The sequence below is a fragment of the Dama dama genome, chromosome 15, assembly GCF_033118175.1.
Source record: "Dama dama isolate Ldn47 chromosome 15, ASM3311817v1, whole genome shotgun sequence".
In the NCBI taxonomy this organism is placed as follows: domain Eukaryota; kingdom Metazoa; phylum Chordata; class Mammalia; order Artiodactyla; family Cervidae; genus Dama; species Dama dama.
Window position 1 is genome coordinate 57391390 of NC_083695.1, and position 26399 is coordinate 57417788.

The 26399-nt window shown below is 39.5% G+C and overlaps 1 protein-coding gene across 1 annotated transcript; it reads right to left on the reverse strand.

The window, feature by feature from the left end:
- Positions 1-59: 59 nt before the first annotated feature.
- On the reverse strand, positions 60-25110 carry ANKRD22 (ankyrin repeat domain 22). The gene is made up of 6 exons (XM_061162120.1): positions 24879-25110; positions 11802-11993; positions 9703-9810; positions 5419-5496; positions 2568-2666; positions 60-2305 (listed from the first exon to the last, which is right to left on the reverse strand). The coding sequence occupies exons 1-6, from the start codon at positions 24897-24899 to the stop codon at positions 2228-2230; spliced, it is 576 nt and encodes a 191-aa protein (XP_061018103.1). The 5' UTR covers positions 24900-25110; the 3' UTR covers positions 60-2227.
- Positions 25111-26399: the final 1289 nt, after the last annotated feature.

A 26399-nucleotide genomic window follows, 5' to 3' on the forward strand; every position in this document is an offset into this window, starting at 1 on the left:
TTTGAAAAAATAAGCTAGATGTTTTTACCTTATTGCTACAGAGACATAATAACACTACCTCAGGAAGCCAAGTTGCTTTAATCAAAAAAGAAAAATCAATGTACAGTATAGATGAAAAGGCCAAGTTTCATAGCTAAGAGTCAAAGAAGATTATCTTCTAGGATATTTATGAGTTTTTCCAATAAAGCATGTGTGCATATTTCAGTACCTACGTTCTAGCTCAAGCTTCTTTGATAATTTACAGATTGTTGCTAGGAGACCTACTGGCTACAAATGTCCAGCCAAGGTTTCTGCCTTCAAAAATTAAACACCAGGAAGAAAGTTTTAAAATATCATGAACATAATACAACATTATGCTTTGATCTTAACAGAGGTACTGTTATTAGGCAATCATACCCAGTTCAATTAAGCTCAGTCGCTCCAGTCATGTCTGACTCTTTGCGACCACATGGACTGTAGCACACCAGGCCTCCCTGTCCATTGCCAGTTCCTGGAGTTTACTCAAATTCATGTCCATTGAGTCAATGATGCCATCCAACCATCTCATCCTCTGTCGTCCCCTTCTCCTCTTGCCCTCAATCTTTCCCAGCATCAGGGTCTTTTCTAATGAGTCAGTTCTTCACATTAGGTGCCCAAAGTATTGGAGTTTCAGCTTCAGCATCAGTCCTTCCAATGAATATTTAGGACTGATTTCCTTTAGGATGAACTGGTGGGATCTCCGTGCAGTTCAAGGGACTCTCAAGAGTCTTCTCCAACACCACAGTTCAAAACCATCAATTCTTTGGCGCTCAGCTTTCTTTATAAGCCAACTCTCACATCGATACATGACTACAGGAAAAACCATAGCCTTGGCTAGACAGACCTTTGTTGGCAAAGTAACTCGTTTATAAACCTGGATTTATTTCTTTAGAAAATTGTTCAATTTTTCACACAGTTTCAAAGACAACAGTTATGAATTACATGGTATGGTGATTTTGCAGAACTCTGACACCAAACTGAAGGCATTCTGGCAATTTGTTGGAAGTTTCACTTTTTTTTTTTTTTTAATCTTCAGAGTCACCTTATAACTAAGTTCAATGTGAATGGATCTTAGATAATGTAGTAAGAGACATTTAAGGTCTTCAGAATCTATATCTACACACAACTACTTCCCTCAAAAAGTATGTGCTTAAGGTACTGTGCAGAGTTCAGTAAATTTTCCTGGATTTTATTTTTTTATTAGACCTTTGTTCTGTTTGGAGATGGTAAATCTTTCATTCTTAGACTGCATTTGTTACTACACACTGTGTAGTCCATAGCTAAAAATATTCATGATGCAGTCTTGCTTTGCAAAATTCAGTCATTTTTAAATGTGCTCATTTCTGTTCTCTCACTGACAAAGAACTTGAGACAGACATTTCAATGTTCACTATCTCTCCTCTAGAAGTTTAATCCAGATACCACCTCATCACATAGTTCTTTCTTGTCAAGAATTCTTTTATTCAAATAATTTACAATATTTTTATCAATAAAAAATACACTAACAAGGTTAATAACTGTCCTGCATTCACAAGAGAATCATAAAAATATTTTTGAACAAACAACTTGATAGTCACATAATCATGTTTGAAATCAAGATGGCTCTAATTTGCAAGCTGATAGCAAAACATCTAGAGATGTGCTGGTACACTGGCTCTTTGTAAGGGAAAAAAAAAGCTCTTACTTGAAGCATTTGCCAATATCTGTTGTTGATAACTGATACATGATTTTGTTGAAGTTTGAATGTTTACATATAAATCTCTAAACCTACACACATACATATACCATTCTGTATGAATATATATGCTTGATTCTTGGTCTTATTACTCAAAGGAGCCTTAGAGGAACAGTTTGTCTCTTGGGGCAGGATATGGATGGGACAGCCTCTTTATAAGAGCAGTGCAACTGAAAAGAGAGAAGAACACTGATTCTTTCCTTCAGAAGAGATTGACTTTGAAACATCACCTTGTTTTGACTGATGTGGAGAGTCCAACATCTTTAGTGTCTCCCCCAGAAGGATTGTGACCATAATGAACTCCACTGAGCAAAAAACATTAGAAATACAAAGCTCTTCGAAAATGTTACCCATGGCAACCAACTTTATCCCCATACCATGGGGGTCTCCAGGTTGTGTGGTCTGCAGACCCACAGTCCAAGATTGAGACACAATCCAGGCCTTTTGCTACTTCTTCACATGAGATTGCAAAGATTATGATGCTTTCCTTAGCATTAATTCAATCTGGGAAAATTTTAATCTCTGTGCAATATCCAGGGAAGTCTCACCATGCTGAGAAGAAAAAGAAACTATAATTATCACCAAGAAAGTCAAATGTCATTGCAAAGGATCTAGTAAACAGTTTAGTGTGACTGACTCACAGGCTTGGCAAGGGCTTTGAATGTCACTGGGTTCTAACTTTAATAGGATAACTTGATTCCTTAATAATTTGCTATTAACAACTTCAGGGGCAATTTATTTACATCAACACAAGGCCAACGTTAGAAGGTGATGCTGATAGAAGGACCTCAGACAGTGGTCCCCAGATCCTTACCTTATTCTTTATCATGGGGTTTGCATGGGCTTCAAGGAGCAGAGGAATGAGAGTCTGGTTTTTCATTTCACAGGCATAGTGTAGCGCGGTGCAGCCATACTGAAACACAAAAGACCAACAATGCAACGGATCCATCGGAACCCTTACACACTGTACCTGTGGCTTCTTTAGCAAGTACTTTTCATATTTTGTCTTGTAAAACTAAGCCAAATCAACAGTCTGCAAACCATCCACATGCAATTACATTTCTTAAGCTCAAAAAGTCTGTTGTGCCTCAGTGTGTATATTATCAACATCCTATAAGTCATCCATATCTTCCCTTCTTGTTTTCTGTTCCAGACTAAACAAATTCTGCTTATAAAAGGCTAATGCTGAACTATCCCAAGGTTTCTTTCTACAATTCTGGGCAATCACCACCTTGATTATGTTACCATCTTTTCTCTTAAAGAGTTCCCAAGTTTTTACAAATATCATCCTTTATGGTTCATAATCAAAATCCCTCCAGTCTGAAGAAGGTTGCTGGTGCTCAAATGTTATAGCAAACCTACAAGATCAATGTTGGTCCACATAGTCATTACCCATCCTTGCTTTGTTGTAGCTTATCTTATGTATTATACAATAGCAGATCTACTAGGGAGGTCTAATTTAAAACACAACTGACAGTCAAAGGAAATTTATAGCTGAGATATTCATGCCCAAAATTTTGTCTTTTAAAAAGCAGCCAAACAACTATGATTTTGAATAATAATATTCAAGAAGTGAAGAAATATTATGACTGTCAAGACTAACAAAATTGACTCTGGATCTTATTCCCCAGAAATTCTTCTAAGATCATAGGAAATAATGCTGCAACCACTTATTTTTTATTAAATGATAACATGTTAAATGAAGATCTGGATCTGAATTTTTCCATATGAAATAAATAGGACCTAATTCCCTAAAAATGCACTGTACTGCATTACTTAGATTTGGGAAATGGACCTTAATATTCAGATGGTTTTTGAAAAATAGTGGGGGAAGAGTGTGTCTGCATGTATGTGCTTGTGTGTATGCAAAAATGTTATTTTTCTATCTAGAGATGGAGAGAGACATAGATAATGAGAAAAATATCCTAGGGAAATTTCAGTCATAGGCAAAGTTTAAACCTTTTTTAAGGGGAATTAAGTTTGAAATTATATTATGAACACATTTTAAAAAATAGATACATTCTCTGTTGACTCATTTATATACATCCTTGGTGTAGCAAGTTTAAAATCATCAACTACTAAGTTAGAAACTAAGAAGCTCTGGATGAAAAGATCTTTCAACACATTACATGTGTTTTACATATTTTCAGTTGTACAAATAACACTAAATAAGCAGAATCTTGAATTAGATAAGACATCAGAAGTCATCCAATACAGTCTCTAACCACAAATGGTTAGACAATACTTAAAAGCAAAAACTATTTGAAAAAAAGAAATACACCTTTTGAATCTAAATAAGAAGACCAAGCAATACCTGCAACAAATCTTTTAGGTTTCTTAAACAATCTTACTTAATATATTTCAAAGTTATCTAAAAAATTGATGATGTACAGTCTATCCAAATTAATCCAAAAATTCTAACTTAAATAAAAGGGAAAACATTCATTTCATAAATATATTCTCTTGGGCACTCTCCTCCTGTATCTCTCTCTTTCTCTTTCTCTCTCTCTCTCTCTCTTTCTCTCACACACACACACACACACACACACAGACAGAGTGTGCTACTTCCATTTAAACAATACCAATATAACCAAAATTAAAATTACAATAATGCAAACAGGGGTGGAGACATTTTCTCTATCACAGAAAAATAGTAATAAACATGCACACACACAGATGTACACAGCATAAAATACACAGCATGGATGTACACAGCATGGATCATAAAGAAAACCTAAGAATATTGGTTTTCTTAGGATCAAATTTCAACTTGCCTGCCCTTTCAATAAAGAACTGGGAAGCAAAATTTCATTTTGCTAATATAAGCAAAATTTCATGCAAGTAAACTTCTGATCCCTTTATTATCATGCAAGAGAAGATGAGTGCAAGGGTATGGAGCAAAAGGTGAAAACAAGATCTTATATTTAAACAGGAAGAAGGTAGCTTACACTGCTTCTGTTATCACTGTTTTTATTGTCATTTGGATTTCTCTTTGAGCTTTGCCCTTATTTTTCCCTAGTTTGCAGTTGGGGACCTTCTCACCAGTGGGTTGGGGTTTTGGCTGCAAAAGCTGTTAGGATTCATTGAGCACTTACTGTGTGCCAGTCACTCTGCTCTGTGCATCACGTGATGAGCCTTGTAAGAACTAGTGATGTCCCCATCTTACAGATGAGGAAACCCAAGAGTCAGGTAAGTTTAAAACTTCCCACAACTTGCATACATAAAAACTGGTAAGGTTTATACACAGGCATTTGGATTGCAGCTTAACTACTGAGAATGGAATTTTGTCATCAGAGCCTCCATTTTTATTAACTTCCCACTACTGGTGGAGCAGTTCTCTTAAAAAATGTACTATATTCAATAAAAGTATTAATCCCATGAGTTCAGTGGCAATCTCAAGGTTGCCTGACACAGTAAAAAGGAAGAAGAGAAAGGAGGGCAGGAGGGAGGGAGGCAAAGAAGGAAGGAGGGAAGAAGAAAGGCAAGAAAGGAGGAAGGAGCAGCTAAATGTTCAAGTGTTTCACAAAATAAAAAACAAACAACTTTACAGATGACAAGTATTGTTGTTTAGTCGCTAAGTCATGTCTGACTCTTTTGAGACAAGTATACTACCCATAAATACCATTTTGAATGTCCTTTCAAAGTGACTACAAATGCAAGCTTACACAGTCTATGGCATTAACTTCGACACCAGCATTAAGCAGCATTCGTACAAGAGCCTCATTCTGCTTCGTCTTTGACACCTGTTACAACAGCAAGCACAAGAAGAACAAGAGAGGGTTATTTACAAACGTTGTCTCCATCTTATATCTGGAATATTCCCATCAATAGGCTTTATTTTAATCCCAACATCGCCCTGCATCTATGCATCATTCTTAAATTCTCCCCACCTTTCCCCTGCCCTCCAGTAACAACTAGGGAAAGTCATGGTTGTCAGAGTGTGGTTCTGGAGTAGCAGCATCAGCATCTGGGGACCTAGAAATACAAAATCTAGGGTGCCATCCCAGGCCTGCCAAATCCTACTGACGTTGGAGTCCAGTGACCTGTCTTTCCTTTCCTCACTCAAAACCTTTCTATAACATCCCATTGCTCTGGGACAAAAGCAAAATCGTCAGCCTGTGGCAATCCCTATATTCTGCTCTCCACTTATGGCCTCAGCCATCTCAACCACACCCCCTGGCTCACCTTGCTCCAGCCACATTGGCCTCTGTTAGTCTTTCATCCCCACAGACTCCCCTGTGCCATAGAAGAGTTGCACTGAATGTTTCTTCTGCCTAGAAGCCTCCTCTCTTTCTTCTTTGCCTGGTAAATATCTTACCCTATGCCGCTCTTCCTCCAGCAGGCTTTCTCTGACCTATCTATCCAGGCAACATCCCTCTCCATTGACCACCTCTGTGTACCAACTACCTCATGAGAATTTCATAAGTTTCTTTCACTGTTTGATTGAATGACTCATTCTTCACTACCATCTAACTCTCATGAGGACAAGGACCAAACCTATTTGGTGCATCATTGTATTCCTAATATCAGCACACTGTCTGGCACATAAAAGGTTTATAATAAGTATGTGGTGAATGGTTGAAAACATGAATGAAATTAACTAGGCTCCTCAGAAATCCACTTTTCCTGCCTAGTCTTCTGAGATTCTGATCACAGGACACTTTGAGCATCCCACACCATTCCACTGTGTAGGAAGAATGGCTGTCCCTTTTCAAATGGGCATGTCCTGGAGTAAAGCCCCTTTATCATTTAAGAAGCTCCATCCAGCTGTCTTCTCTTTGCAGTTCCCTCCCACCTCAATATCTGCCTTTCTCCTCCTGTCCTCTGATGTAGCACAATCCTTTCTGATCACTTCCCAGATTATTTCCTCTCATGTCATTTATTCTTTATGCATCACAAATTTACAACTTCAGGCCCCATGAATTAATATAATACATGTGCAATCAGAGCTGACTTTTTCACTGTAATTCATCTTTTTTGCCCAGGCTCCAACTTTAAACGTTGTACTGTTTTAACTAATGAAAGAAATCAAAGGGGACACAAATAGATGGAAAAATGTACCGTTTTCATGGATTGGAAGAATCAATATTGTGAAAATGACTATACTACCCAAAGCAATCTATAGATTCAATGCAATCCCTATAAAGCTACCAACAGTATTTTTCACAGAACTAGAACAAATAATTTCACAATTTGTATGGAAATACAAAAAACCTCGAATAGCCAAAGCAATCTTGAGAAAGAAGACTGGAACTGGAGGAGTCAACCTGCCTGACTTCAGGCTCTACTCCAAAGCCACAGTCATCAAGACAGTATGGTACTGGCACAAAGACAGAAATATAGATCAATGGAACAAAATAGAAAGCCCAGAGATAAATCCACGTACCTATGGACACCTTATCTTCGACAAAGGAAGCAAGGATATACAATGCAAAAAAGACAACCTCTTTAACAAGTGGTGCTGGGAAAACTGGTCAACCACTTGTAAAAGAATGAAACTAGATCACTTTCTAATACCATACACAAAAATAAACTCAAAACGGATTAAAGATCTAAATATAAGACCAGAAACTATAAAACTCCTAGAGGAGAACATAGGCAAAACACTCTCCGACATGAATCACAGCAGGATCCTCTATGACCCACCTCCCAGAATATTGGAAATAAAAGCAAAAATAAACAAATGGGACCTGATTAAACTTAAAAGCTTTTGCACAACAAAGGAAACTATACACAAGGTGAAAAGACAGCCTTCAGAATGGGAGAAAATAATAGCAAATGAAGCAACAGACAAAGGATTAATCTCAAAAATATATAAGCAACTCTTGCAGCTCAATTCCAGAAAAATCAATGACCCAATCAAAAAATGTGCCAAAGAACTAAACAGACATTTCTCCAAAGAAGACATACAGATGGCTAACAAACACATGAAAAGATGCTCAACATCACTCATTATCAGAGAAATGCAAATCAAAACCACAATGAGGTACCATTATACTAGTCGGGATGGCTGCTATCCAAAAGTCTACAAGCAATAAATGCTGGAGAGAGTGTGGAGAAAAGGAAACCCTCTTACACTGTTGATGGGAATGCAAACTAGTACAGCCACTATGGAGAACAGTGTGGAGATTCCTTAAAAAACTGGAAATAGAACTGCCATATGACCCAGCAATCCCACTCCTGGGCATACACACCGAGGAAACCAGATCTGAAAGAGACATGTATACCCCAATGTTCATCGCAGCACTGTTTATAATAGCCAGGACATGGAAGCAACCTAAATGCCTATCAGCAGGCGAATGGATAAGGAAGCTGTGGTACATATACACTATGGAATGTTACTCAGCCGTTAAAAAGAATTCATTTGAATCAGTTCTAATGAGATGGATGAAACTGGAGTCCATTATACAGAGTGAAGTAAACCAGAAAGATAAAGACCAATAGAGTATACTAACACATATATATGGAATTTGAAAAGATGGTAATGATAACCCTATATGCAAAACAGAGAAAGAGACACAAATGTACAGAACAGACTTTTGGACTCTGTGGGAGAAGGCAAGGGTGGGATGTTCTGAGAGAATAGCACTGAAACAAGTATACTATCAAGGGTGAAACAGATCATCAGCCCAGGTTGGATGCATGAGACAAGTGCTCAGGGCTGGTACACTGAGAAGACCCAGAGGGATGGGATGGAGAGGGAGGTGGGAGGGGGGATTGGGATGGGTAACACAAGTAAATCCATGGCTGATTCATGTCAATGTATGGCAAAAGCCACTACAATACTGTAAAGTAATTAGCCTCCAACTAATAAAAATAAATGGGAAAAAAAAAAAAAACATTGTACTGTTTTAAAGAGCAAGTTTGTGTGTCACCAAATTCTAAAACAGTCTGACCAATCATAGTTGAGACTTTTTCTTCATAATCTCTAAAAAGGCTTGGAAGTGAATGGCAGATTCTGCCCCCACACACACAACAAAACTACAAATACTCAAATGCTGTGGACTAAATATACATTTTAAAGAACTTTTTGAGAGTATAAACAGATTATATGTTTGTCAGTGAATTATAGTTTTTCCTCTCTCATAAATCCAAGCATCAGAATCAATGTTACCATATTTAATTATAGTTCTTCAAAATTTATAACATTTAATTACTCAAGGAGATAATCACATTGCCTACTGGCAGAGTTTGTTCTGGAGCTTATGTTGACTATTATAACTGACACCCATAGTCTATTAGCAAGAAGGGAAGGGAGTTGGTCACTTAATAAATTGCATATATGTTGAGTCATCTCTCAAACATGGAACTTGCCAGAAGAAGAACCAGATGGGAAAAAGTGAATGAGTCAGTGCAAATTGGTCACTCTATTTGGGAAAAAAATCTCAAGCTTCATTTTCTACTCATAATATGACTGTATTCATATACCAACTGCATCTTTCTTTATGTAAGCAGGTTACTGCACTCCAAAGATTCCCTCAAGCATGAATAAATCAACCAAGGGGAAAAGTGGGCTTCAAATTCTCTGTAAAGATCCCCTATGTTTGTCAGCTTCTGGTGCAAATCTCCTGGGATCTGTCGTAAAAGTTAGAAACTCAGAAAGATATGTACAGACTTACACTCTCCTTACAAAAAAAAAAAAAGAGAGAGAAAATATTTTTAATATTTAGAATTTTTGCTTTTCCTTCAGAAGATTTGTAATCAAAATTAATTTATTTTTCCAAATAAACATTGCATAGATTACTTAATCATTGATTGATTAACCTGGCTTCCTTTCTTCTTTCTTTACTTCAATCATAGCATTGCATATATGTTGGTAATGCCATTTATAGAATACAAACCAAGAGCTTATTTTTGTTACCATTTACTTACATCTCACCAGTGTAGCAAAACTTAATGACTCATGCTGACGATCTCTTACTCACTCATCTCATGAGTGTTGTACTCACCATGAGGAAATACCCAATAAGCAGGACAGGCATTAAGAGGATAATGAGTAGATAATCAAAGAAGGTAAATCTTTTCTTCACAGCGTAATGCAAGCAGGTTCTCTGTTTCTAAAAAATTCATAAAAGGACTCTTTATTAATAAAAAAACTTTTTCAAAATTCAGGTTTTGAAATTATAATATCAAAAACTTTAGTCTGTGATTTTTATTTTTGTGGTACCCATGGCACCCTTTTCTGAAGAGTACATCTAACAAATAAACCCCATTTTCCATTGACCAGAATATTGAACACAGTACAGTCTAAAGGAAAAGTTGGGCCACAGAAGAAGACAGTAAATAAAATGCATGTTTTACAAATTATCAAAAAATGGATTATTACACTCATTTCAGTTTGGGGGGGGGGATACATTGAGATATAAACAAAGGACTGAATTTAATATGAAAATCTATAGTTACTCCTTAATCTGGGCTTTGCTGGTGGCTCAGCAATAAAGAATCAACTGCAATGTGGGAGGTGCAGGTCTGAGACTTGGGTTTGATCCCTGAGTTGGGAAGATCCCCTGGAGGAGGGCATGGCAACCCACCCTAGCATTCTTGTCTGGACAATTCCCAAGGACAGAGAAGCCTGGAAGGCCACAGTCCATGGGATCACAAGAGTCAGACACGACTTAGCAACTAAGCTACCACCACCACCCCTCCTTAATCATCAATGGTACACCAGAGCTTTCTGTTTGTTTGTTTTTAAGGACTCCAGTTAGGAGTCCTTACTCCTAACTCCTAGGTTAGGGGAACTTCCTGAAGGCAATTCACAGACCTAAGAAATGAGAAAGCACCAGTTCAAATTATTAATGTGTAAGAATTAATAATGGGGGAAAATGTAACTGATTAAACCTTTAAAAAAAACATTAAAAATATTTTTAAAATTGCAAACCAAATACCACTTCTCATAAAATCTCTACTTAAATATCCACTGAAGTCCTTTCCATGATCTCCACGAGCAGCCTGGCTCAGGTTCTCTGCCAAACAGAGCTAAGCTGCCTCCTCCCAGTGTTGACAAACATCTCTCAGCCTCTTAACCACCAAGTTTCCTGAGAGGGCATGAACCCAGAAACATCTGTCTTGGCCACCCCCTCTCACCACAAGGCCACCCACCTGGTTCCTCAGCTGGGTGCTGGGGCAATCATGTCACACTCCATTAAACTGCCTATCTGTTAGATGCAGCCCAGCCATGACGTGCTTTTAAACCCAACAACACAAAAAATGGGAAGCACAAACAAGAAGGTCCAGCAGTGACCCATTTTCTGATAATATATTATTACTCCAAATGTGGATTTTGAAGTGACTTGGATGGGGCAGGTGGGGCCTTATGGGCTATTTTCTGTCATTGAATGTACTTGAGTGGGTTCTGGGCATTCACAGTTATTAGAAAAAGTGACTTTTTATATTTACTCAGTGTCCTTTAAATGTTGGCTTTACTGTGATGCCAATACTGGACGTTCCTGTGGGGTTCTGAAAGGATGTTCACAGCATCTCCTGTCTGGTTTCAAGTAGCCTCATATTTGTTGTTTGCAAATTTCTTATTGAAATTCTTTTATTCCATAAGCAAATTATAGAATCTTCTGGAGATCAGAACATTGACATGGTAGACAAAAGACTAACTAATGAAATAGCAGTACCAGGTCAATACTTGTTTTCCAGGGACTCTTGCCAATTAACTTTTGTAATAGTGAGGAAGACGAGCAGGGAAAGAAGAAGGGCAAACAGAAGCCTGGGGAGGAGGAGAAGGAGGAAAAGAAAGGAAGATGCTCTTTGCAGACAAATGAGTGAACCATTCCTGTTTTGTTTTGTTTTTTCATAAATGCAAGGACATAATTGCCACAAAACCCACAAAATATGCCTGCTCATGGAACTATACCTGCTCATGGAACTATGCTTTATTTTGCTTTTTAGCCTGATAACATGGCCTCAGTAAGCGTCAGTCTCTCTAAAGTAAGGCCAAAAAATTTTTTTGTTGATATTAAGAACTGCAAACAACAAGCAAATGACGTCCACTGCTTCCACCGGGCCAAGGGGAAAGGCATTACCGTGGTCACAGCCTCACCTGGTTTTTGAGATTCACATCAGCATTTCTTCTCAGAAGAAAGGAAACAATTCTCATGTGCCCCCGCCTGCAAGCGCAGATCAAGGGGGTGTCTCCATTAAAGCCATCTTGGACATTGATATAGTTGCCATCTTCCTTCACCCACCGCCACACTTGACCCAGGTCATTCTGATAGGCCGCCTGGCAGATGGGCTGAGGAGAGGAAAACAAAAGCAGGTTTTTAAATACAGGAATAATTAAACTACAGCAGAAAAAAAAAAAAAAATCACCTGATACCTTGAAATTCTGTGTTTTGGAACAGTAGTCCTCTGCTTTGTAGATGAGATCTTGGGTCTCCATTATGTCTAGTCTTAAGGACTAGAACCTCATGATTTCCTGAATTGCTTGGCACACAGGCATGTTCATCCAAGACCAGTGAGTGAAAGGATGAATACAATATTACCAACTCGCTAAGGAAATCATATGTTGGGTTCATGGATTAATGTCTGTCAGGAAAGCAGGATTTTACTTAAAATGAAATCGGCCTATGGGAGGAGTTCAGGGCAGCCAAGTAATGGGTCAAAGACATATGACCACCTGCCCCCTTCCCGCACACCCCACCAAGGAACTCTGCACAGTGGGAAAGACCTATTTCAGACAAATAATATACAAATATTGAATTATGTAATTACTTGCAACTAGATGCTTTTTATTTTATAAAGAATTATAAGGAAGTTGGCAATGCATGATGGGAGTTTCTGAACCTACCTAATCTTGCCTAATTTCCCCGCTCTGCTCTCCCTCTGGACTTCTCTCTTTTTTTCAATTTGTTGTTGCTTAGTCACTAAGTCATGTCAGACTCTTTTGCAACCCCATGGACTGTAATCTGCCGGGCTCTTCTGTCCATGAGATTTCCCAGGCAAGAATACTGGAGTGGATTGCTATTTCCTTCACCAGAGGATTTTCCCAGGGATCAAACCCATGTCTCCTACATTGGCAGGTGGATTCTTTATCACTGGTCACCAGGGAAGCCGATGTTTAATTCCCCCATCAGGGCCTCTGCCCTTTACTACCCCCTCTAGAAAACAAACAAGCTAAACAAATCAAAACACTTTTCACCTCTCTCCTCACCTGGCTAACTTCTAGCTTATCCTTCATGTCATAACTTATTTTCCTATTATCTAAGTCTTTCCTGGCTACAGCATTCCTTTACAGCAACTGACATAATTATACCTCTTTTCTTATTTATAATTGTATGTTTCCCACCAGTGTGAATCAGGAGGTGTTGAGGCCACAGTGAGTGAGGGGAAGCACTGAAGCGCAGGCTAGAAATTCTACATGAATAGAGACTACTTAATTTCATTCACCACAGCAGCCCCAGAAAAGATTGCTGAATTTGATCATTAATGACCATTCAGAGATCAGTTTCATGCAGTGTTGGTCAGCACTGGGAAAAGAGTAGAAAAACATTAAATATTTTCAGATTGATTTTAATTAGACAGTATTAAAAAGCACTTAAAATACCTAGCACATGAATCATACTTAGTTTATGGAAGTTATTATTATTGCTAATGAGTTTCCCAGGTGGCAAGTGGTAAAGAATCCACGTGTCAATGCAGGAGACATAAGAGACACAGGTTCGATCCCTGGGTCAAGAAGGTCCCCTGGAGGAGGAAATGGCAACCCACTCCAGTATTATTACCTGGAGAATCCCACAGACAGAGCAGCCTGGTGGACAGCAGTCCATGGAATTGCAGAGAGTTGGACATAATTTAGTGACTAAAACAAGTATTAATTAAATTAATTAGCAATATCTGCCAACAGGTAAAGAAATAGTGGTCAGAGTGGTTGCAAGAGAAGACAGAAAAAGATATAGCCCAAATGCAAAGGAGGCAAAGCTTTTTTTAATTATAAAATTAAATTGTTATGTCTAACTGAAGGTAAAGAGCCTGACCGCAATGCAGAAAGTGTGAGTTGCATCCCTGAGTCTGGAAGATCCCCTGGAGAAGGAAATGGCAACCCACTCCAGTATTCTCGCCTGGAAAATCCCATGAACGGAGGAGCCTGGCGGCTACATACAGTCAACAGGATCTCAAAGAGTTGGACACAACTGAGCGACTACACTTTCACTCTCAACTTTTATTTAGACATCACACAGAAGTGATTTGTTGGATGACTTGTACAAGCAGATGAGAAAATTCTATGCTGTTCTACATGCTATCTCCACTAGGGGGCAGCTCGGAGTCATAAAAGCACTGACAACAGATGCCAGTCTGTAATCAGAAGGAAAAAACTGTCATATTAGCTAGATTTAATTGTTTGGAAAAACCCATTTCATTTTTTAAAAAATTTAACCATAGACCTGTGAAACTTTGCCTCTTATCACTACTACTGACGGACTAGCGTTTGGGAAGTGATGGTTTCCAAAACTTAAAAACAGGTGGTTCTAGAGTTAATTTTTCTGTTAAAAAGTAAAGTGTCTTCCTGGCTTGGTTAGACATCCTCTCCAAATTGTTAATTTTTCTTTTTCTAAAATTTTTATTGACAATATTTAAAAAGGTGGAGTTTTTTATGTCGTAATCGGGCTTTCCAGATTCTCTTAAATTACTCAAACATTTTAAGAGCCCACAGTTCACGCAGGACACCACACAAAGTTCCCTCTGCTTGGGCTGCTCAAAATCTTCATTGAGAGCTAAATATGAGGAGGAAAGGAAAAGTGGGCAGTTTGCCTGCAAGAGTTGCCCAGTGCCTTGGCGTGTTTTCTCAATCCCATTTGAGCAACATTACTTACAATATTAACCTGATCTTATCTTTCCATCATTCCTAGGCTCCCTATATCCTAGATACACAGTTTCTGTGTTTAGCAATATCTGCTGAAAAAAGAAAAAGTTTAAAAGTTTCAAGAAGGAAGATAGAATTAAGAAAGTCAAGTTCAAGAAAAGATGGTTGGATCTGATCATTAATGACCATTCAGAGATCAATTTCACACAGGCTTGGGCAGAAGGCAGATTATATGGGCCTGAGTACTCGGATTAAGAAGAATTAAAGAGTGTGATCAGAGAGGAATCTGTGGCAAGGAATCTGTACTCAGTCACCCAGTCACGTCTGACTCTTTGCGACCCCGTGTACTGTAGCCCATCAGACTTCTCTATCTGTGGAATTTCCCAGAAAAGAATACTGGATTGGGTTGTAAGTTTGGTAGTGAAAGTTAAGAGGGAGCCAGTGGGTACCCAGAGGGGAGTATCAGGGTCCAGCCAAAGTTCTACCCCCCTTATAGACAAGGTGGTAGTTTCAAGTGGTTATAAATACAGGCACTGGAAGCAAAGTTTCTAGGTTCCGATCTCAGCCCTGCCATTTAACAACTGTGCTCTTTGGACAACTTAAACAATTTGTGTTCAGTTTGTTTCTTCATTTAATAATCACATCTTCTTTATTAGGTTACAAAAAGGATTAAGTGTGACTGTATAGATAAAGCACATAGCTCAGATCTGACTCATAATAAACCTTCAATTAACATAAACTATACCCTTATAATTATTTTTTAAAAACATAGAAGCCAGTGAAGATGAGCAGAGATGGTTATCAGATAAATAATTACTGAAAGAGTAATGATGGGATAGAGAACCCACTGTATAGCACAAGGAGCTCTACTCAATGCCCAGTAATGACCTATATGGAAACAAAATCTCATGCCATTTGCAGCAGTATTAATGCGACTAGAGATTATTATACTAAGTGAAGTAAGTCAGAAAGAGAAAGACAAATACCATGTGATATCACTTATATGTGGATTCTAAAATATGGCACAAATGAGCCTGTCTATGAAATAGAAACAGACTCATAGACGATTGGTTGAGATCAGACTTGTGCTTGCCAAGGGGCTGAGGGGAGGGAGAGAAACGGACTGGTAGTTTGGGGTTGGTGGATATAAATAAACTATTACATTTAGAACTGATAAACAACAAGGTCCTACTGTACAGCAGAGGAAACTATATCCAGTCTCCTGGGATAAGCTGCAATAGAAAAAATATTTAAAAATAAGAATGTATGTATATGTAAAACTGAATCACTTTGCTATACAGCAGAGACTGGCACAACATTGTAAATCAACTATAATTTTTTTTTAAAAAAGGCCCATTCCAGAATAGAGCTATCACCAGAGATCTCTGCAAGGAATATGGGGAAAACTCAGCAAAGCCTAAAGATCAGAGTCTACTTTGTGTCCCACTGTTTCTGCAGGCCCAGCAAACATCCATCTACTGAATGTTTGCTTTTTCATCTTTTTAAAGAAAAATGTTTATTTTTGTTTTTTTGGCTGCACTGGGTCTTAGCTATGGCATGTGGATCTAATTCCCTGATTAGGGATCAAATCTGAGCCCACAGCTTTGGGAGCATGGAGTTTTAGCCACCTGCCCACCAGGGAAGTTCTCTGCTTTCTCATCTTCACGCGAATTGCCTTCCTCCCCTTTGAAGTCTCAAATCACTACCCCGACATCCTCTGCATATTTAGCTGAAGATGGTATTTAACGTGAAGATTTCAGCCATTTTGGCGAGCTACTCAGTTTTCCTGGGTCTCTCCCATGTAAACATGTTATCAAACTTTTGATTGATTTTCTCCTGCTTATCTTCCTCATGCCCATCTAATTCACAGATCAGCCTGAAGAAGAGGAAGTGTCCATGTCTGGCCTTAAAAATAGTCGAGAGCTGGGTGCTAGAAGCCCACCTCTGTCCCACTTTGTATCCCACCTTTTCAGGTTTCCCTGGTGGCTTAGAGGGTAAAGAATCCACCTGCCAATACAGGAGACCCAGATTCAATCCCTGGGTTGGGAAGATCCCTTGGAGAGAGGAATCGCAAACCCATTCCAGTATCCTTGCCTGGAGAATTCCATGGACAGAGGAGCCTGGTGGGTTACAGTCCACGGGTTTGCATTTTTAGTAACATGCAAGAAACTGAGCTGCCTGCACCATTATAGATTCTCTAAAAGCAAAGTTTCCCCCACCATGCCCATTCTCAGTATTGCTTCCCTTTAAGTGTAGAGGATCTTCCTTAACTGTCAGTCTAAAGAAAAATGATGTGGAACTCTGCCTTGATAAGCTGCTTATTAACCATCTCCATGCTGAAGATCCACTCATTTAAAATGTTCCCTGGGACTTCCCTGGTGGTCCAGCGGTTAAGACTCTGCGCTCCCAATGCAGGGAGCACAGGTTTGATCCCTGGCTGGGGAACTAAGATCCTGCATGCTACATGGCATGGCAAAAAAGGAGTGGGGGGGGGCGGTGGATTAAAATATTCCCTAACAACTTCTGAGAAGGATAAGTGGCTTTTGATGCAACATGGTTCAGGTAGAGAGCCTTGTATATTAATGAAAAGTTTTCCCAGAAAAGTCGAGAAAGGATTTTCTTCCTCTTCAATTCAAGAACTCTTAGGGAACAATAATGAAGGTTTAATTTTACTTGTACAATAAATCTCAAGCCTTTCCTTCTGATGACTCCTTTCTTCACATACTGTGACTTAAATTTCTTAGTAAATTCTTTCTTTCAGACAAATTTTAAAAAGGCACAAGGTGTTTTTTTGTTGTTGCTGCTGTTTGTCTTTCATCTTTACATCCACTAGCCTTTATGTTATGTGAAGGATAGTCTCAGCAGTAGTTGGGTTATAAGGAGTAGTAACAGTGAAGGGGAAATCAAGGCAAGGCACACATTTATCTATTTTGTGTTGTTTCTCTAACAAAGATCCTCTTGAGAACGTGGTGTTGTCTTCACCGCCAGAAAGTTAAAGAAGCATCATTACCACACTTGAGACTGATAAGCCTTGCGGTCAGGGATGAGGACCAGGAGACGGCAAAGGCTTGTTTGAGGAGAAGGGGCAGAGGAAGTGTGGGTTCTCACTGCTAGATTTAGCAAATCAGAAGCCCTGTATCTCCCCACCAGCTCAGACCACCAAAGAAGTAAGTTCAGAGCTTTGAGGAGGAAGTCGTGTTGAGGCAGGAGCTAGACGGGCCCCAGTCTGAACAGCCGGAATTTCTTCCCCGTGGACAGATACTCTGAAATAGCTGGAGCAAGAGAGGAGCTGAGCCCTACCCAGGTAAGAGATAAAAGATCACATATTCCTCATTCTCGAAGGCAAGGAGACCTTCCAGATGACACGTGTGCAGAAAGGCTCCTTGAAGGTCAGAAAGGGAGGCAGCATCAGCTCATAGTAAGTGATGTCAACTTCCCATAGGCCTCTTTGCTAGAATCCATCTTGGCTAAGAGACACATGTGCACACTTAGGAGGGTCCTGGGATGCACCAAATATATCAGAAGCAAGCCAAGCAAGGTGAATGGCCAAAGGAAACCCAGAAGAAATGTCCCATAAAAGTAATTCAAACTACCACGAGGACAGCACTCTTTCTCTCTGAGCCTGCCTGTGTGTCTTTCCATATGTACTCTTTTTCCTCCTAATAAACACTTTACTTGCTTCACAACTTTCCTTCTCTACATGGAAATTCATTTGCACACAGCTGAGGGGCCAGGGCCTTGTCACCGATCACTGGTCCTGGTGGTCTGGTGGCCAGGATTTGACACTCTCACTGCCGTGGCCTGACACCAATCCGCCAGGAGCTCAAACTCTGCTTCAAGCTGCTACCGGTCGAGACCGCCAGAGATTAGTCTTACACTTACTGCTTCCTGTACTCTGGGACTTTCTGCCCAAGGGTGTGGAGGACCATGTTAAGCTGACATTATTTAGAATCCCTGGAGCAGTGATGACCAAAAGCAAATCAATCCAGAGTCAGATTCATTAATCTCTAAATTCCAGGCTTCCCTGGTGGCACAGTGGTGAAGAACCTGCCTGCCAACGCAGGAGATACAAGAGATGTGAGTTCAGTCCCTGGGTCAGAAAGATCCCCTGGAAAAGAAAATGGCAACCCACTCCAGTATTCTTGCCTGGAAAATCCTATGGATAGAGAAGTCTGATGGACTACAGTCCATGGGGTCACAAAGGGTCAGACACAACTTGAACGCATGCAAGCACAAGTTCTGAATAGATGATAAAACTTCTTATTGCCTGTACCCAGAAGAACTGCTTTCATCAGCATGCCTTGCATACACTGCTTGGTTATTCCAGTTGGCCCAACTTCCCATGCTTCAGATTCTCCACACATACATCCTCTGTCCAGGACACTATCCCCAAGACTAGAGTCTAAGATTGATTCATTTTGCCCAGAGTTTAGCTCGATGTCACTATCTCAGAGAAGCCTTTCAGGTCAAATCTAATTCCATATATACACCTGTCTTAGATACTCTTTATCCTGTTGTTTTCCTTGCTTCCTCTTTTCAGTGCATCTAGTTCTTTTTTTTCCAGTTTGTATATTCATTTCACATTGGTAGCTCCAAGAGGTCCAGATCCACTTTTATTTTCTTATCACTATGTGCCAGGAACTAGTATGTGCCTGGAATGTAGTATGTGATCAATAAGTATTGTTGATTAAACAAATAGATGACTGAATGTGTGAATAAATATTTATTAGCACTTAGCCCCAGTTTCTGCTCATACATTGAAGTTATCATTTCCTCTTTGAAAAGTGATTTAGTACCTTATCATCATTTGTAAAATACTTAAAATATACAAGGAAGGAATCAAGAAAACAACGGGGTGCTCTTTGGTGCTCTTTTTAAATACATAACACCAAAATTTTGCAAAGGGACAATATACAAACAAAGAAGATACAGCTTGTAAAATTATGAGGAGGGATTTTTTTTTTTTTTCAACTGCCTTTGCTTCTCCTTTTCCCTCATCTGGAATGACATAGTGTTTCATGCTGAACTGGATCTCACCCAGCCCTCTTGTTTTATGTGTATCAAAACTGTGACTTGGAGAGGTTAAATGATTCCCTGTAAGGGCCAAGAGTTTCTGGCACAATGGAGACTAAATTCAAGGTCTTCTGGATTTCCATCCCAATGGCCTTTCCACTCATTACATCTCTCTTTCTCTCCCCACTGAGCTCTCCTCCTCAGGGGTACCAGCTCTCCCAAAAAGCCCTGCTCAGCTGAAATTGCTTTCTCTGGACACTGTTCATTTCAATATGAGCCCCCTTTTCTTTAAACCATATGCTCTTTTTCTATGGCATCATCTTCCTATCTGAAAAATAGATTCATTTCTAAAACATTAATACTAAGAGTGTGTGTGTGTCTGTAAGCACCTCTGTTCACAGGTAATTTTAACATTAAACTTTCCTAAAGTTTAAAGTGCTACATCATTTATTGTATGATTCCCTAGATATTCCTCTTAGGGCCTGATTCTCCAGCTGACAAGTATAAGAGCTTAGAGAAGATTCTATAGGTCTCCTAAGCACTAATTCTTGAGCTCTTTAAGTTTTTATACATATTCCTGCTTTCTAATTTTTGTTTTGCAACAATACTTTCCAGTGCAACACTTCTTTACAGCTGAGAGTAAGATGTACCTCACTGGCACCTGGATTTAGTACCCTATTCTTCTAAGGGAAAGGGCCGTAGTGTGTCTTCATGGGGAGCAGAGTGGTTAAGACCAGCTTCTTTATGGAGGGTGACATACCTGTTTAGAGAGCTTTAGAGAAAGAGTTTAGCAGGTTCACCAGCAGGTAAGCAGAATTTCCCTGAATGTACACAGGTCTCTAGCCAGTAAATACTCTCTAGTTGCATTAACTCTGAGCAGGTTCCTGAAACTGTCTTTGCCTCATGTGTGCATGTGTGCTAAGTCGCTTTAGTCATGCCCGACTCTGTGCAACCGTGTGGACTGTAGCCCACCAGGCTCCTCTGTCCATGGGATTCTCAAGGCAAGAATACTAGAATGGGTTGCCATGCCCTCCTCCAGGGGATCTTCCCAACCCAGTGGAGGAACTTGAATCTCTTATGTGTTCTGCATTGGCAGGCACAACCAGGCACATAATAAGTCCAAAGTACATGTTTGTTATTATTGTAAACAGTATGAACAGATATGTGTGATAAGAGTTTAAACGAATCAGCCCTGTTTAAAAGTCTGGCTTGTGTAACCGGGGGTGATCACTCCAAGCTAGGTTCTCTCACTGAGCTCTGAGCATATCCCCTACTGTAGGCATTAGGAATGACTCTGGGACACCCACTCATTCTCTCCTTCTATTTTTAAAAAAATTTTATTGGTGTATAATTGATTCACGATGTTGTGTTAGTTTCTCCTTCTTTCTTAAAAATATATTAGAAATAATTTAAATGTCCAACAGTGAATACATGGATAAAGAAAATGTGGTACATCTGTATCTACAATGGAATATTATTCAACCATACTACTACTACTAAGTCGCTTCAGTCGTGTCTGACTCTGTGCGACCCCATGGACAGCAGCCCACCAGGCTCCCCCATTCCTGGAATTCACCAGGCAAGAACACTGGAGTGGGTTGCCATTTCCTTCTCCAGTGCATGAAAGTGAAGTCGCTCAGTTGTGTCCGACTCCCAGGGACCCCACGGACTGCAGCCTACCAGGCTCCTCCGTCCATGGAGTTTTCCAGGCAAGAGTACTGGAGTGGGTTGCCATTTCCTTCTCCAATGCATGAAAGTGAAAAGTGAAAGTGAGGTTGCTCAGTCATGTCCGACTCCCAGCGACCCCATGGATTGCAGCCTACCAGGCTCCTCCGTCCATGGGGTTTTCCAGGTAAGAGTACTGGAGTGGGTTGCCATTTCCTTAAACAGGAACAAATTTCTTTTACCATTTGTTACAACATAGATGGAGGAGGAAATGGCAACCCACTCCAGTATTCTTGCCTGGAGAATCCCATGAACAGAGGCGTCTGGCAGGCTATAGTCCATGGGGTTGCAAAGAGTCAGACATGACTGAAGTACCTTAGCAGGGGCTCATAACAAAGATGAACCTTCAGGGTATTATACTAAGTGAAGTATGTCACACAGAAAAAGATAAATACCAGATGCTCTAACTTTTGTGCTGTGATCAGTTGCTCAGTCATGTCTGACTCTTCGCAGAATCTAAATAATAACAATGAAAAACAACAAATCAAGCACACACACACAAAAATCACACACGAATATTGAAAATAGATTGGTGGTTGCCTGAGACAGAGGGAAGGAGGTGAAAGGTGGGGGAAATGGGTAAAGGAAGTCAAAAGGTGCAAATTTCTAGTTATAAAATGAGTAAGTCATTGGGATGCAATGTAAGCCTGGTGACTATGGTGATGGATGTTAACTGGACTTATTGTGGTGATCATTTTGCAATATATACAAATATTGAATCATAACTTTATACACCTGAAACTAATGTAATGTCAGTTGTATCTCAATAAGTATATATATGCTAGGTATTAATATAAATAGCTATTAATATAAAATAGCATAACTATTAGCAATGCAAGACTCTAAAGAATAGCAGAATATGCACCCCAATTTTCACCTCTTAATGGAACAGTTATTTTAAGGTAAAAGCAATTGAGAAAAAGTAGATACAAAGATTATTCTCTGCCCTCCTATTTAACTAAAAGCAGGATATAAATTTGTGAAGGTGTCTCCCTTCCTTCTCTACCAGGAAACACAAAATTACCTTTGTCAGCCCAGAGAAGGCAACAAAGCAATCTACAGAAACCAGCCCTCATCTTCCATTAGCTATCTTATGTATTTGCCTTCCCTCAGTTTTCTGCCTTAGGAACTCAAAGTTCTTTTCCTTCCATCTTGCCACTGATCTACAAACTCGTTGTTCTTTTGTTAAGATGCTATGTGAGCCCAAGTTGTAAGTACCTCTTTGAGTTACTTGAGTAGTATCATTTGATACTGAGTTGCATGGAAATACCTTTTATCCCATTACTACCTTATTGCCTGACATATCAGTAAACAAAGAATGTCAGAGTCATCAAAGACTGCAGCCACCTCTGACCATCAAAGGTGACCTGATGAGCCCTGAGGGAACTCAGGAAGAAAACAAATAACCTGCCATCTGGAAGCCAGCAGATTGCGGCCACTCCCTACAGTGAGCCCCGAGAACACTCAGGATGTGAAAACCAGAATATAGGCCCGAGATAACTGAGATGCATATCAAAGAAGTGATTTCAGTGAGCCCAGACTCTGGTGTCTTTCCATACATGGAAAAGCACTAAATTCTTTAACTTGAGATATCTAGTTTTCTTTTGTTAACAGTAATCATCTGTTCCTACTACCTGCCTTTGCTTGCAAAGCTCCTATATATCCTGGCTTCCCCTTCACCTCCTCGGAGCAGTTTTCTCAGAGTTACTTGAGATGTTGCCTTCTGGGCTTGAGATCCTCAGAGTGTCTGCTGAATAAAACATAACTCTCAACTTTAAGGTTGTGCATGTGTTTTTCAGTCAATACTATCCATGATTCAATATTAATTATGAGCTTTGAATAATTACCTATGAGTTTCTGGGTAAGTTAAAGTCTTTTATGGATATGTGTAAGCATGTGATATGTGTGTGTGCATGTGGTTGTTGTATTTGCTTTCAAATATCACAGTAAATTCCACATTGCTTTGTCCTCGATATATCTGAAAAGTGAACCATTCATTCTGCTTCTGAGGATATTCTCTTTGATACTGCTAAGTAACTCATTATGTCTTGCCTTGCCTTGACTCAACCACCTGCCGCATCAGCAGGCCATTAACAATTACGCTGCTCACACAGAGATTTTCTGTAAGTAATTATTCCTGGGGCCTAAACTACAGTCTGGTCTTCCTTGTTGGTTCAGTTAGTAAAGAATCCACCTGCAATGCAGGAGACCTGAGTTCAATCCCTGGGTTGGGAAGATCCCTTGGAGAAGGGAACAGCTAAAACTGTAGCCTGGCTTCTCACAGCTGTGGTCCTGGCCCAGCAGCATTATCTTAGGCCCAGCCAGACCTACGGAATAATAATCTATATTTGAAAAAGATGTTTGAGTGACCTGTATGCACATTAAAGTTTGAAAAGCACTAGCCTAAACCAATGTTTCTTTCCCAAGAGGTGGTAAGCTGATTACCTACATCAGGATCACTTGAGAGGCTCCTCTACAAAGCAGGTTTCTGGACCCTACCCCAAACTGAGTGAAGCAGAATCTCTGGGGTGGGGGCCCTTGAAACTGCATTTTCAACAAGTTCCTCTCCCCAGCGCTTAGGCAATCTAGGGTTTAAGAAAAGCCAGAGTAGCATTTTAGAATATTATACATGTTGACACTTTCATCTATGTGGGTTTTTCACCAGCCTAAAGTCGCTGGGCAAGACATACCTAGAAATATAAACTAATTAAAGAACAAGTTGACTACAGAAACACAAACCCACACCTGGCATTAGACAAAACTGCCAACACTGAGAAAATGCCTTTAGTAATAGACGAACCACCCAAAGAGGTTCCACTGCTGAAAGAGGTTTCAAGCGTCTGCAATGAAATGCGGACAGACAGGCTATTTGTGTCAGAGAGGAGAGGGAGCAAATCGTGAACAATAACATCATTTCCTCTCCTGGACTCTTGTTTAAACATCACTCTCCTGTTCTCCTTTAAAACATTAGTAAAAATCTATTTGATTCTAACTGGTTACTCTCAATATAGGAGAAAGTATTTCTGTATCCATCAGATGTGAAAAGAAAAATATCAAAATGCATTCTGTTTTATCTGTCTTCTATATAGGGGCAGGCTTTATTAGTAATTGCTAGAGGTGAATTTCCTTTCAAATACCAAGAAGAAAGGTGTTACTCTATATTATACAAATGGTTCCATAAAAGAACCAGGCTATCTGTTGTCTGTTTAGAAAATTCAGCTGAGGACAATTTTTCCTTATCCCCTGGATATTTGACATCAGAAAACACAACTCCATTAACTCTATCTTCATAAACTTCATTTTATGGGTCCAAATTACCCCCATAAACATCTGGACATCATGACTTGTACACGCTATGGCTCTGTCTAGCTAAAGTTTTAGAGCTGCAAAATAATATTGCTGTAAAAATATTAAACATATCAAAAAGACTAGCACACAGGACCTTGTTTTGACTTAATGCTCTTACAGAAAGTTAGACAGAAGAAAAGGAGACATAGTAACAGGGATAGGAAGTTCCATTTGAAAAGCAGGAGCCAGTTTTAACACCCTGGGAATCTTATTTCCAGAGAACTTACATACCTCAGAGTATAGGATTCCCATACTGGTCCTTCACAGATTTACTTCACCTCTACAGCTTCTTGAATCTTCTTGACGTATTCCCAGTTAATCCAATCCTTCCCAGTCCAGAGAAAGGTCTCTAGAAGCCCAGGGCGGTCAGCGGCAAGTCATTTCTTCTGACGCCGGTGAGTATTCTTCTAGCAGCCCACAGCAACACACCTTCCAGTGAGCCCAACCCAGTGAAACGAGGGCATTAGTTTACTGTGTAATGAATGACCCAAGTCCTGCGTCATCTAATGTTACAACCCCGAGGAACCGGTTTCTGAGTCATATCTACTCTGCCAATGGTGACATGTGAAAAGAAGGAAGCAGAGTTGAAGGGGGAAGAAAAGTTCTCACAGGGTCAGGAAGGACTCAGGGCTCAAAACGGGGTACTGTGTTTGGGACATTTCCTATTGAAATCTGGTTTTCAGTGGCTATTGAGAAAGGCTAAGTGAAAACAAACTCACTTGTTAGAACCATATATGTTGGCACAGGACTTGACCTTTGTGAAAAATCCACTTTAAAACTAATGGATTATTGCTATCTTTATTCACAGATAAGTTTGTTTAATATTCTTGATGTTTTGATATAAACTAATTAAAATAATAAAGTCAACTTGTGAACTATACTATTTTAAATACATAAATACACTCATAATGACTTTCAAGGGCATCTCTGAGTAAAGTTTGAGCAACTCAAAAAGATACTAAATTTTGGAAAAATTAATCCCATTTACATTCTAGTCAATTCAATTACCTTGAAAGGTTTAAATTACACTTATAGTACTACCATATTTGATTTTCCTTTATAAGCACTGTAATTCTGAGCATAACAAGTAATACTTTCACAGCTAAACGATCTTGTGAATTGAATAAACTAAACTTACTCTAATAAAACAAATATTAAATTGTCTTAAACATTCTTTTTTCAAATTTAGTCAAATTAATTTATAATATTCCATTTAAAAATCATAAGTCTAAAATCTCTATTATACATTTGATGCTTTTGAGCTGTGGTATTGGAGAAGACTCTTGAAACTCCCTTGGACTGCAAAGACATCAAATCAATCAATCCTAAAGTAAATCAATCTTGAATATTTATTGCAAGGACTGATGTTAAAGTTGAACTTCCAAAACTTTGGCCACCTGATGCCAAGGGCAAATTCATTGGAAAAGACCCTGATGCTGGGAAAGACTGAAGGCAGGGGGGAAAGGGGGACGATAGAGGTTGAGATGGTTGGTCAGCATCACAGACTCAATGGACATGAGTTTGAGCAAACTCTGGGAGTCGATGAAAAACAGGGAAACCTTGGTGTGCTGCAGTCCATGGAGTCGCAAACAGTCAGATGCAACTGAGTGACTGAACAACAACGATACATTTTGCATGGAATCACCAGGCCACATGGTCAAATAGGCTAACATGCCAAATCTCTTAAGCACTGTTGACATTGTGTGTGTGTGTGTGTGTGTGTGTCTGTGTGTGTGTGTGTGTGTCTGTGTG

What these genes read in the sequence shown, in the direction of transcription:
- ANKRD22 (XM_061162120.1), bottom strand. Translation starts at nt 24,899, where the DNA reads ATGGGAATCCTATACTCTGAG. An exon ending in ATGTGAATCTCAAAAACCAG is followed by an intron (nt 9,811 to 11,801) that starts GTGAGGCTGTGA and finishes TGAATTTTTTAG; the next exon opens with AAACAGAGAACCTGCTTGCA. An exon ending in AAGTTAATGCCATAGACTGT is followed by an intron (nt 2,667 to 5,418) that starts GTAAGCTTGCAT and finishes TTTGTGTTTCAG; the next exon opens with TATGGCTGCACCGCGCTACA.